Raw genomic sequence first — 13,158 nt, 5'->3', positions numbered from 1 at the left:
CGCGTGCAAGCTGCGAGAAGCGGCGAGAAGCTTCAATGATAAAATCTAGGATTAATGATTCCTGTTAATCTGCTTTAATCTGAGCAGCGCGCCGCCGCTAGCTGCGTCTAGCGGGGAGATACATCCTGTTCACTAATTACCGCAGCGGGGGTGTGCTCGCGGGGTGCACGCTGCCAATACAATATGGATGCGGTCCCTTAACGCTCCAAATTTCTTGTTGAAAATCTGGACTGCTCCACTATCCAACAAGCGCTTAGGTAGGAAGCCTTTTAAATGGCCGAGAGGGGTTCTAAATCAACAGAAGATATAAAATGCCAACATACTACACAATTTATTTTTTTTTTAATAATTGTCTTGCTCAAATCTAGCATTCGATTAACAATTATTGTGGAGGATCAATGTTCTTCCTATTTATTCTCTTCTTGATGTATTCATTTACAACTGGTACAAAGACTATGTACATGTGTGAACATAGATTTGTGAACAATGCTTTTAATTATAACTAGAATTTAATTCGTCATGCGGACGAATTAGGTGGTCTGTCATGATTTGTCATTCAGTGTCGGCTGATGTATGAAATAAATCATTTAGATATCATTGATAATCTTGATCGTAGACATCCTAAGAATAAGTTTTGACCATTACTAAATGTGATTATTGATGTGATGACAATCGTCAGACATACATCTTCAAACAGATACATACAAGATAGATGATTATACCTCACGGATCAACACGGCAATGCCGGCATGATCCGGGGAGGTCCGGGATAGTTTTGCCCCAGATGACTGTGAACACGGCATCAACACGGCAGCACGGATCTACACGGATCATGCCGGCAGAGCACGTCGTCAACACGGACCAATACGTCAGCAACACGGACCTACACGTCAGCTACACGGACCACCACGTCAGCAACACGGACCTACACGTCAGCAATACGGACGAACACATCAAATGCGTTATCAATTGAGCTAGCATATTCCCCATAGAGATTACATGTAATCAAATTTGAGAATTACAATTCCAATTTTGCAAGCGAAATACGGGCATGATCCCGGCATCTGATCAAAAAATGGAGGGCATATTTTTTGAAAGCTTAGAATCACGGCTACAACATACTAAAAGCTCAGGGAAAACTGACAAGAAACAATGGAGATATAGCTCATGAAATAGAGGAATGTCGAATCTAGTTTTGAGAAAAGGTCATGTCCCGTAGAGATTACACGCAAAATACATGTGATATGGAAAAAGCAATTATAATCTGTTTTATCTTGCTAAATTTTAACTTTTATGCCTTTTAATTATCATAAAGGATTATGTAAGAGGTGGCAAAAAGAAAAAAAAATTGAAAAAAAATCATCTTGTTCACCCCAGGACTCGAACCTCCGCCCTCGAGAAAGCAAGTCAAATGCGTTATCCATTGAGCTACGATATTCCCCATAGAGAATACACGTAAGCAAGTCAAATGCGTTATCCATTGAGCTACGATATTCCCCATAGAGAATACACGTAAGCAATTTTGAGAATTACAAGTCCAATTTTGCAAGCGAAATACGGGCATGATCGCGGCATCTGATCAAAAAATGAAGGGCACACCTGCGAAAGCTCAGAATCTCAGCTACAACATACTAAAAGCTCAGGGAAAACTGACAAGAAACAATGGAGATATAGCTCACGAAATAGAGGAATGTCGAATCTAGTTTTGAGAAAAGGTCATGTCCCATAGAGATTACACGCAAAATACATGTGATATGAAAAAAAGTAATTATAATCTGTTTTATCTTGCTAAATTTAAACTTTTATACCTTTAAATTATCATAAAGGATCATGTAAGAAGTGGCAAAAAGAAAAAAAAAGTGAAAAAAAAAATTCATCTTGTTCACCCCAGGACTCGAACCCGCGCCCTTTAAGAAGCAGTCAAAGCCACGATATTCACCATAGAGAATACACGTAAGCAATTTTGAGAATTACAAGTCCAATTTTGCAAGTGAAATACGGGCATGATCTCGGCATCTGATCAAAAAACGAAGGGCACACTTGCGAAAGCTTAGAATCTCAGCTACAACATACTAAAAGCTTAAAGAAAACTGACAAGAAAAAATGGAGATATGGCTCACGAAATAGAGGAATGTCGAATCTGGTTTTGAGAAAAAGTCATGTCCCATAGAGATTACACGCAAAATGAGGAAAAATGACATGCCTCTTTTCATCGCTGTTTTACGCAATGATGTGTTTCTCAAAACGAATATTCATGTTAATTAAGGAGAAAGAGTACATTCTAAACTACAACATATCGAAATCTGGGCGAAAAACGATCTATATTCGAGAAGTTACAACCAAATTTGCATAAATTTGATGACGTCATTTTTGAAAAAATGAAATTTTTAGTTTAGGCGCCATTTTGATGACGTCACGATATAATTTAGGGACATTGATGACATGAAATCAAATCTACAACTCATACTCTATCGATATATGAAAAAAAAATTGGGGGTCAATGGACTATTTAAAGAGCTACAGTGAATTTTCAATAGGCATGTTTTTGCCCATATATGGCCTATAGTGAGAGCTCGCGCGCACACGTGCTGCAAATTTAACGGGTGTTAATTTCGTCATTAAAGGTCGTAGAAGGTTGATCAAGGTATGAAATTGTTCAGAATTTTATTATCAATGCAATGATGTAAAAAAACGGTGTTTCTGCGTTGCGTATAGGCGTTACGCGCGGAAACGCGCGCGCATATGTGCGCGCGCGCAAAATTTTAAAATGCTTAAAATGACCTAAAACGTACTCTCGTTCGGTCAAAAAAAGATTTTGAGCATTTTAAAATTTTGACGCGCGCGTACGCCCGCGTCGAGACCTCCAGGTGACCTTTGATGACATGACCTGATGAACCTTGACCTGAAGTTAATGTGATGTAAATTTGATTGATTTTTGATAATTGATAATGGAGATGTGATTGATAATGTGATTTTACAAAATGGCGCCTAGATGACGTCATCATGACCTGTTGACCTTGAAAAGCTTATTCTGACGTGTCCATGACAGATCCTATAAATGACATGAAATTCAATGAAATTGATCAAGTCGATTTTGAGATAACTTGGCGACAAAAAAATCGTTAAAAATAAATAAGAAGAAATTGACGAAATTAAGAGGTGATCTGTCATAAATGACAGACCACCTAATAATCACGTTTTATTTACTCAGAGTGGCCAAGCAAGAGGGGCAGAAGGTTCAATTCCGTTTGTTGATGTGGTTAATGTTTGAAAAGGAAATTGGGTATGGTAAACAGTGGTAGAGCGTCAGTCTCATGAAGGGGGAGGTGTGGGTTCAATCCCTAACAGAGTCATACAAAAACATCAACTAACAGAATTGAACCTTCTGCCCCTCTTGCTTGGCCCTCAGCTTTTATATTGGAGAAGGGTAGTAATAACTTTACACACATGGAAATACAAGGCCCGCTGCAGTTCCCTGAGCGAAATGGCCACTCTGAGTAAATAAAACGTGATTATTATAATTAAAAGCATTGTTCACAAATCTATGTTCACACATGTACATAGTCTTTGTACCAGTTGTAAATGAATACATCAAGAAGAGAATAAATAAGAAGAACATTGATCCTCCACAATAAATGTTAATCGAATGCTAGATTACACAAAATCAGAGGAAATCAATAAGCATTTAAATTTCAAATAGAGCTGAGTTTTTATGTTCCCTTTGTAATAAAGTAATCAAATAGGATAATAGTAGATTAAACTTTTATTTCCTTGTGTTCATTTTCTTTTTCTTTACCGGCTCCCACGCACCATTCCGCAAGGCTCGGTGCACCACAAGTGGTGCGTGCGCGCCACCATTTGAAAATCCCTGTTATAGGTGGTATTTTTACAGAACCAAATCCATTGATGGCCAAAACTCTTGGATAATTTACCTGCTAAAATGATTTAGGTATACATCGAGCATACCTCGAAAGAAAGAGAATGACTTGATGAAACTAAGTTTTAAAATTGGATCATCGCGGTGGGTATCGCAGCTTCGCATTGTCAGCCATTTTTATACTGACTGTAGGCTCAAATAGATAGATGGTGCTGTCCATAGTGAGGCCTAGTGCTAAGTTATAGCTAGCGAGACATGTGTTGTTTTTTCCCTGGGAAATGTGATGAAATGTTTGTGCTGCACCCTGATTTACTAGAAAATTATCCTGTCTAAGATCTTTTGGTGATTTGGGTGAGATATTTTCATGAAAAATAATGTGGTTGTAGGTAGTCTATATTGAAAATATATGTGATCAACGTGAGTTAGGATTCTCATTTCCCCCACATACTAGATTGAATTGGAAGAAAAAGAAAAATCTTGGCAAGTGTGCATCTGGATAATAGAGAGATCCGGATAAGGGGAGGCCGGATAAGAGAGGTCGGACTGTAATGTGTTTGTATAAATCTGCCTAAATGTCTATTATAGTAATCTTTCCTAGTGTTGTCACTTTGGTGCTATATTTGGTTTAATATTATTGGATTATGGGATATGACATTATAGTATGTTTGGTGAATATTTCTTGTGCTTCAGGTGGCTCCGTCATCATCCCAACGTTCAGTCAATGAAGTTCAAGTCTGGTGTGAAGAGAGCTGAGATGTCTAATGTGATAGATGTATATGTGAATGGAACTGTAGGGGAGGTAAGAAAAAACACACAAAAAATGGAGTAATTGATACATTAATGAGTATTTTGCATTTATTATCTATAATAGAGTGGTTATGTGCAGAATAGAGAATGAATTGTCTTTTTTATTTATTCATGAAATTTTACTACATAATATTTATTGAAAATAAAAATAATTAAACTTGTCAGATGTATTTCCACATCAGTGAACATTTTTATTGTCTCACCCACCAGAGGTGAAGGCGAGACTAAGGGATCCTAATGTCGTCCATCTGTCACAATCATAATGACTTATAACTCCGCAACCGTTTGTCACTTTTCAACCAAACTTTGATGGTAGATGTACTTAGCGGACCTGCATATAATGCTGCAGTTGGAGGTCACATGGTAAGGTCAAAGGTTTTAAGGTAAACGTTAAAGTTTACATGCAAGACTCTCTTATGACATAACTCCGCAACCGAAAGTCACTATTCAACCAAACTTAGATGGTAGATGTACTTTGAGGATTTGCATGTTATGCTGTAGTCGGAGGTCATATGATAAGGTCAAAGGTAGTTTTCAGGTCAACGTTAAAGTTTACGTGCAAGACTCTCTTATGACACATAACACCGCAACCGTAAGTCACTATTCAACCAAACTTGGATGGTAGATGTACTTTGAGGATTTGCATGTTATGCTGTAGTCGGAGGTCATATGATAAGGTCAAAGGTAGTTTTCAGGTCAACGTTAAAGTTTACGGTCAAGACTCTCTTATGACACATAACTCCGAAACCGTAAGTCACTATTCAACAAACTTGGATGGTAGATGTACTTTGAGGATTTGCATGTTATGCTGTAGTCGGAGGTCATATGATAAGGTCAAAGGTAGTTTTCAAGTAAACGTTAAAGTTTACGTGCAAGACACTCTTATGACACATAGCTCCGCATCCGTAAGGCTCTTTTCACCCAGACTTGGGTTTTAGATGTCCTTTTGGAGACCTGCATGTCACGGTGCATTTAGAGGTCACATGGTACGGTCAAAGGTCCTTTTCAGGTCAATATTAAAGTTTACGTACAAGACTCTCTTATGACACATAACTCTGCAACAGTTATTCATTTTTCACCCAAACTTAGTTGTAGATGCACTTAGCAGACCTGCATATCATGGCGCAGTCAAGGGTCACATGGTAATGTCAAAGGTCATTTTGAGATAATTGTTTGACATAACTCCGCAACCGTGTCACTTTTGAACCAAACCTGGGTTGTAACTGTACTAAGGAGACCTGCATGTTATTGTGTTCAGAGGTCACATGGTAAAGGCCAAAGGTAATTTTGAGATCAACATTAAAGTTTACGTGCAAGACTTATGACAAATGTTATTGCATCCCAGTTATTTTACAATGAACTTTTGATACAATTCTGTCGCGTGCCCTCGCAAATTACAATATTTCTGGTTACTTTCACAAGTGGGCGAGACACAACAACGCTTATTCCTTGTTAGTGCATTTTTTGCTGTATCACTTGCTATCACAGGTTTAACGATACAGCACACTTTTGTACAATTATGACATACATCTGTAAATGAATAAGTTTGTGAGCTCTCTGGTACGTTCTCCATTCCATTCACTTTCACAAAAGTGATGGAGTGTATTTCCTTTCAGTATTTCTTCAAATGTTCAAACTTGACATTGTTGCTAAATATACATTCTAAAATCAGTGAAATATTGTCAGAAGAGTCTTCTTTGATATCAATAAATAAATTTGATATATTATGTATGTCACCTTGCAGGATATGAGTCGAGATACCTGGGAAGGAATGTTGGAGAATCCCCCAGCTATGCTGACAGAGGTAAAATTGATTTATCATAACTTTATTTAGAAAGGGTTAGCAAACAAAATGAAAAAAGAGGGAGTGTGACAAACTCATTACTGTGTTTAACCCAACGGATGTAGAGGGCAGCAACACACGGGAGTGTTGCTTTTAGGAAGGTGTACTCAATACGCACATACAATTGAAGTGCACGCATAATTTGGTAGGCGTGCCGGCGGGTGCGGAGGTAAAGTATGGTTGGCTGGTATCTGCAATTCTGCGTTCATGCTACCACAAATTTGTGTAAAATTGTAGATGTTACATAGACCTTTGCCCACTGATATTTCACAAGTCAAGACCCATCAGAATATACATGGCTTGGACCAGATAATTTCAGTCTGTTGGGTCTAATAGGACTTAGTTTTGCTAGTGTAGCAGCGTAAGATTTGTTGATATAACCAAAGATACTACAAGGGGAAGATCAGACACTTCAGCGATTTTTTGAAATGCTCAATTAATGCTTATGGGGAATGGCGCCCACTAGCGTTAAGTAAGTGAACCATTGCACATCGGCACGCTGCTGTGTATAAAACATATGCGGAAAGTGAGATAGGGGATTTTGGATAATAAAAATAATTATTATATAGGTATATCTACCCAGGGAAGCCACGTCAGTTCTGACAACTTTTCTCCCAGCAGGTCCTGCTATTATTATTACCCCGGCTTTAGCTGGGCTGCTTAGGCGCTTAAAGCATTCAAGGAATTTCTTCCTACCGGGTACCCATTCACCTCACCTGGGTTGAGTGCAGCAACGTCAAAGTTCATTTTCAGGTCATCATTAAAGTTTACATGCAAGACACTTATGACAAATGTTATTCCATCTCAGTTTCACATTGAAGTTTTGATACAATTCTGTTGTGTGCCCTCGCAAAGCACAATATATCTGGTTATTTTCATAAGTGGGCGAGACACAGAATAGTGTATGCCTTGTTTTTTTAAATATACAAAAACTATGATATCATTATTTAACATACTTTCTTGGGAGTTGATAATGATAGTAATAGGCATGTATATTGCCCCATCTATCTAGAAATAATCAATTCCAAGGCGCATTGTTATTATTATTACTCTGGCTTTAACTCTTCATTATCCATAAGAAATAAGAAATGCATTTTGCTCTGCACCTTTCTAGTACTTACTTCAACTTGATTCAACCATCAATCAAGGAAACTTTCTGAGTGGCCATATATTACAATGTCATCTACCAGAATCTCTGCACCTTCTATCTCGCTAAACATATCGGTCATAAGTCTCTGAAATATCTCACTGGCAGAGTTGATTCCAAAAGGTAACCTAAGAAATCTATATCTGCCGGAGGGCGTATTAAATGTGAGAAGTTTTAAACTCTCATCATCAAGAGGAATCTGCCAGAAACCGCAATTAGCATCTAATATACTAAAGATCTGTGCACCGGCTAGATTATCAGTAATGTCATCAATTGTTTTCATCGGGTAGTGTGATCTTTTTATTGCTTCATTTAAGTCCATAGGGTCTAGGCATATACTTACCTTATTTTTTTTCTTTCTTTGGTACTGTGACCATGGAACTTTACCCACTGTGTTGGTTCTGTTTGCTTTATTATCACACCCATTTCTTCCATTCTATTGAGCTCATTTTTCACACCTTGTTTTATTGCTACTGGGACTTTCCTTGGAGGGTGGATTGTTGGACTGATTTATCCACATCTTAATGCTGTGGTTCCCCCATACATCCAAGGCCTTCAAACACCTCTTTGTATTGGTTTCCCAAATTATCATCTTTGATTGAATCTGCCCTCTTTACAAAGCCTAGTAATTCAGATGACTCAAGTGCAAGTATGGATTGGGCATCTCTATCAAGTACCTCAAACTCAATGTAATGGAATTTGTTATTTCTCACACATGTTAGGGTGCATTTTCCCAAATGTGATTTTCTACATGCTCTGTGTATGACATCAATCTTGCTTTTGACTTGCCAATTTCTGGCATCCCTAGTTTTTTATAAGCCTTATCAGCCAGTATGTTGCATTTAGCACCTGTATCAATTTGAATTGAGCACTTTTGGTTGATATTTTTTTCTTTATGCCTGTTTTTGTCAGAAAGAAGTGTGAGATCGACATACCATTCTTTGGTTGATTTCTTCTCTTTCTGCTGGGCTCCATTGGTGGTGTCGACATGGAATTCCTCATTGTCCGCATCACTGGATTAACTGTTGGTTGTCATCGATCCCTCTTTTGCTGGGGTGATGACTCTTTTTGTTGCGAGTTCGTCCTCTAGATGGAACCATCCTCGATGAATGGTCTCTGTCATTATCTCGATCCCGATCTCTACACATGGAGCTGAAATGGTTCATCCTTTTGCAGGTATGGCATTCTTTGCCATATGCAGGGCATTTTCTGGGTGGATGCTTATTTCCACACTTAGGGCATATCTTTCTATTCGGCTTCGCCTGCATTGCATGAATGTTCTGTTCGGGCTTCAGGTCTGCAATATGTTGTGAAGTTATTTCAGTTGCCTTGCAAATGTCTATTGCTTTCTCCAAAGACAAGTCTTTTTTCTCTGAGTAGTATTGCTCTGGTACCATCATCACATATTCCAACAACAATTCTGTCTTATATCAGACTGTCTCGAAGATGCTCAAACACACATGATTTAGCCCTTTTCTTCAAGTCTGTGATGAACTGGACAAATGACTCGTTATCATGTTGAAATCTTGTGATGAATACATGCCTCTCAAATGTCACGTTGGACTGTGGCTCAAAATGTACAGTGAATTTCTCCAGCAAGTCTTTTAATGTCGGTGCTACAGCTTGTCCTGATGATGAAATGTCCTGCTCGAAGGAAAATGTGTTATAAATTTCTAACGCCTCTTCACCAATTATGTGAAGCAGTGTGGCTGTTTGTACTTTGAGTCCTTTTTGTCAAGTCCACTAGCCTTTAGGTACAGCTCAAAATGCTGTTTCCACCTCTTCCAATTATCTGTGATGTTGCCCTGTAGAGAAAAGGCTTCTGGTGGTCGCATGCCATCCATTTTCACTAGATAACAGTCAGTTCTTTAACTTCTGACACCATGTAGAGTTCCAGTTACACAATGTTTAGGAGACTCGAGAGACACGTGTGTATAGTTTGATTTTTTGATTGGAACTAAATTCATTTGTACAATAAACTTAATTTTAGCATGGATAGAGAGAGTACTTCATCTCATTGGAATGTGTGGTTACCCGAGTCATCATCTTGTAATGTCTCACACAAAGTAGTTACACAGAAATTATCTAAAGTCCTTTCACTACTATGATTTCCCAATCACAACACTACCAATACCCAGTCTTCTGGTTCAAAATCTTTTTATTTCACATCCCCTCATCTCTGGAAGAATCTACCACAAATTATAAAACAAGCAGATTCAACAGAGTAATTCAAATCCATGTTAAAAACCTACTTGTTTTGTTAAATAGCCCCTCCCTTTGCCTGTAAAGCCCCTCAACTGACTGCAATCTACTGTGAACTATACAATTACTTTATTTTCTTTTGCTGAAATTTCTTCTCTCTTTCTATTTTTTCCAAAGTGGAAGAGAGACATGGCTTGTGATAAGCGCTATACAAATAATGTTAATTATTAGTAGTAGTAAGTTTTGCTTAATTTCACAAAACAGTTGTATGTACATCCTGGCTGGTATGCATATGACAGGACCGATGACATCACCCACTCACTAATTCTTTTGTATTTCATTATATGAAATATCCTATATTGTCATGTGAAATAAAGATTTGCTCCTCCCTGAATTTTTTGTATTACCATTGCTTGAACATTTGTGGTTTAGTCAAGTTGGTCATTATTGTCAAATCTGTAAAAAAATGAAATATTGTATAATTGGAAAAAAAAAAAAAGAATGGTGGACATCATTGACCCTCTCATTTGCATATCACTGAGTTGTGCATATAACTGTTTCGTGAAAAATAAGCGAAAATCTAAAAATGCATATCTTTCTTATTTTACATACAATTTTGATGAAAATATCTTTGTTATGCTTGTTGGAGTCTCCATTTTTCTTGGGTGGATTTGACCTTTAATATGTGGGATTGCCAGTGCCTTTTATCAGGAATAGCTATGATTTGCATTGCACATAATTGAAAAGGTAAATGATAATGACGTTCAATCATTTCCTTCATATATGTTTTTTCATTTAGGATGAGCGTAAGTCTTGGATCTCCCAGCTCAATGAAGTTGCTTTAAGCTCGGATGCCTTCTTCCCATTCAGAGATAATATTGACAGGGCTCGCCAGGTATGTTTGGATTTCGTTGTTCCTATATGATTAATAAGCTTTTTACAGAAACTATTTCTTTTGGACCTCACTATTTGAACATTCAAATAATATTTAAACATTCTGTAATTCTCATACAAATGACTTACATTATACTTACAGATAATGTACCTCTTGAAAGAAGCAATTTAAAAAAAGGTTTTGGGTGTCGTTCATGTAGGTAAATTTAAATTGGAATGAACATATACATCATATAATGACCTCTGTTTCTAAGAATGTTTGTATACTCTATAAATCAAAGAAATGCATTCCCTACAAAACACTTATGATGCTTTATGATTCATTGATTTTACTGTATATAACGTATAGCAATCTAGTATGGGCCACCAGGAACAAAATAATTAAATTGTATTATTGCAAAAGAAAGCGCTTTGCATTTGTACCAGTTCACAAGATTTATCTTACACCAGACCATTATTTGACAGTATTTGACATTAATACACTACAATTGTTCATATCTAAAGGTCAAGTCCACCTCAGAAAAATGTTGATTTGAATCAATAGAGAAAAATCAGACAAGCACAATGCTGAAAATTTCATCAAAATCGGATGTAAAATAAGAAAGTTATGACATTTCAAAGTTTCGCTTATTTTCAAAAAAATAGTTATATGAACGAGCCAGTTACATCCAAATGAGAGAGTCGATGATGTCACTCACTCACTATTTCTTTTGTTTTTTATTGTTTGAATTATACAATATTTCAATTTTTACGAATTTGACAATTAGGACCTCCCTGCCTGAAGCACAAAATGTTAAATTTATGGAATTCCACGTGTTCAGGGAGGAATGAAACTTCATTTCACGTGACAATGACGAGAAAATAACAATCTTTCATATAATAAAATACAAAAGAAATAGTGAGCGAGTGATGTCATCAACTCTCTCATTTGGATGTAACTGGCTCGTTCATATAACTATTTTGTTGAAAATAAGCGAAACTTTAAAATGCCATAACTTTCTTATTTTACATCCGATTTTGATGAAATTTTCAGTGTTATGCTGGTTGAATTTTCCTCTTTTTATTCAAATCAAGTTTTTGTTGGGGTGGACTTGTCCTTTAAGTATTTAAATGGGATGCAACTGCCATCATTTCAAAATTTGTATACTTTAGGTAAAACCATTCATGATTACCCCACCCAAAATTCTTCTAATTTACATTTAGTTCATCCGAAACTACTTATTGCCCAGGGATCCATAAGAAACATGGTCCCAACCTTTGGAATCTTTTTTTCCACCATCATCGTCAACCCACCCACTGTCATCATCTTCATTTTCACCATCATTGATTTTTCTTCTTGAGTGTATTATATTGCAAGTGTTGGTTTGTTTGAATTTCTTTTTTTGTAAAAACTTAATTGATATTTGATAGTTCCTACTCATCCATTTTGCTCATAATAGTGAATATTGTCCCCCCCAAAAAAAAAAAAAAAAATATGTTTCAATAATTTTATATTAGAATGAGAACAAAAGGATAATTTTTGCATGAAATTAATTTCAGTGGGTTTTTCTCTTTCAATGAATTATGAAGATGACATTTAGCACTTCATAGAAGTCATTTAGCACTTCATAGAAGTATGAACAAACCAGGTTAGATTATAAAATTTCATGCAATGGGTTTATTTCAATTACAATTTTTCAAGTTTCTCTTGAATCAATAAAAAAGACTTGGATTGTGGAATGGCAGATCTGTGATTTTAGTCTTGTGATGTTTATCTCATAACTATCATTTCTAACCTTGAATATTGTATCTTTACAGAGTGGTGTGTCCTACATTGCTAGTCCTAAAGGAGCTTTAGCAGACCAAGCTATCATTGAGGCATGTAATGAACACAAAATAGCTCTCTCACATACTGATGTCAGACTTTTCCATCATTAGAATTGCACAAAATCATTCAGATTTCAGGATTTATCTGTGTTTGAAAATCGGCTGTGAGGATTAGTAGCTTTAACATGATATTAATCATGTCTCTGTCAAATTTGACTATATTTTTTGCTTTTTTGTGTGTTATGCATGTTTAAAGGACAATCCACCCCAACAAAAAGTTGATTTGAATAAATAGAGAAAAATGTAGCAAGCATAACAAATTTCATCAAAGTCGGATATAGAATAAGAAAATTATAACATTTTGGAATTTCGCTTAATTTCACACAACAGTTATATGCACATCGTGGTCGTTATTCAAATAAGGGGACTGATGACATCACCCACTCACTTTTTCTTTGTATTCTTTTGTATGAAATATTCTGATTTTCTCCCCCTTTAGTGAAATCGAGTTTTATTCCTGCCTGAATGTATGGAATTAATATTGTTTAACAGTATGTGGTTCAGTCAAGTTTTACATTATTT

General features: G+C 36.6%; 1 protein-coding gene across 1 annotated transcript in view; it reads left to right on the top strand.

The window, feature by feature from the left end:
* Positions 1-12,894, top strand: part of LOC121410263 (bifunctional purine biosynthesis protein ATIC-like) — a 45,332-nt gene extending 32,438 nt beyond the window's left edge. The window contains exons 14-17 of the mRNA XM_041602221.1: positions 4,568-4,676; positions 6,429-6,488; positions 10,676-10,771; positions 12,568-12,894. Coding sequence (XP_041458155.1) covers positions 4,568-4,676; positions 6,429-6,488; positions 10,676-10,771; positions 12,568-12,687 — 385 coding nt within the window. The 3' untranslated portion in view covers positions 12,688-12,894. The remainder of the gene's footprint in view (positions 1-4,567; positions 4,677-6,428; positions 6,489-10,675; positions 10,772-12,567) is intronic.
* The last annotated feature ends 264 nt before the right edge of the window (positions 12,895-13,158 follow it).

This window comes from Lytechinus variegatus, chromosome 3, assembly GCF_018143015.1.
Source record: "Lytechinus variegatus isolate NC3 chromosome 3, Lvar_3.0, whole genome shotgun sequence".
Taxonomy (NCBI): domain Eukaryota; kingdom Metazoa; phylum Echinodermata; class Echinoidea; order Temnopleuroida; family Toxopneustidae; genus Lytechinus; species Lytechinus variegatus.
This window is presented reverse-complemented; position numbering and strand designations above follow the sequence as displayed.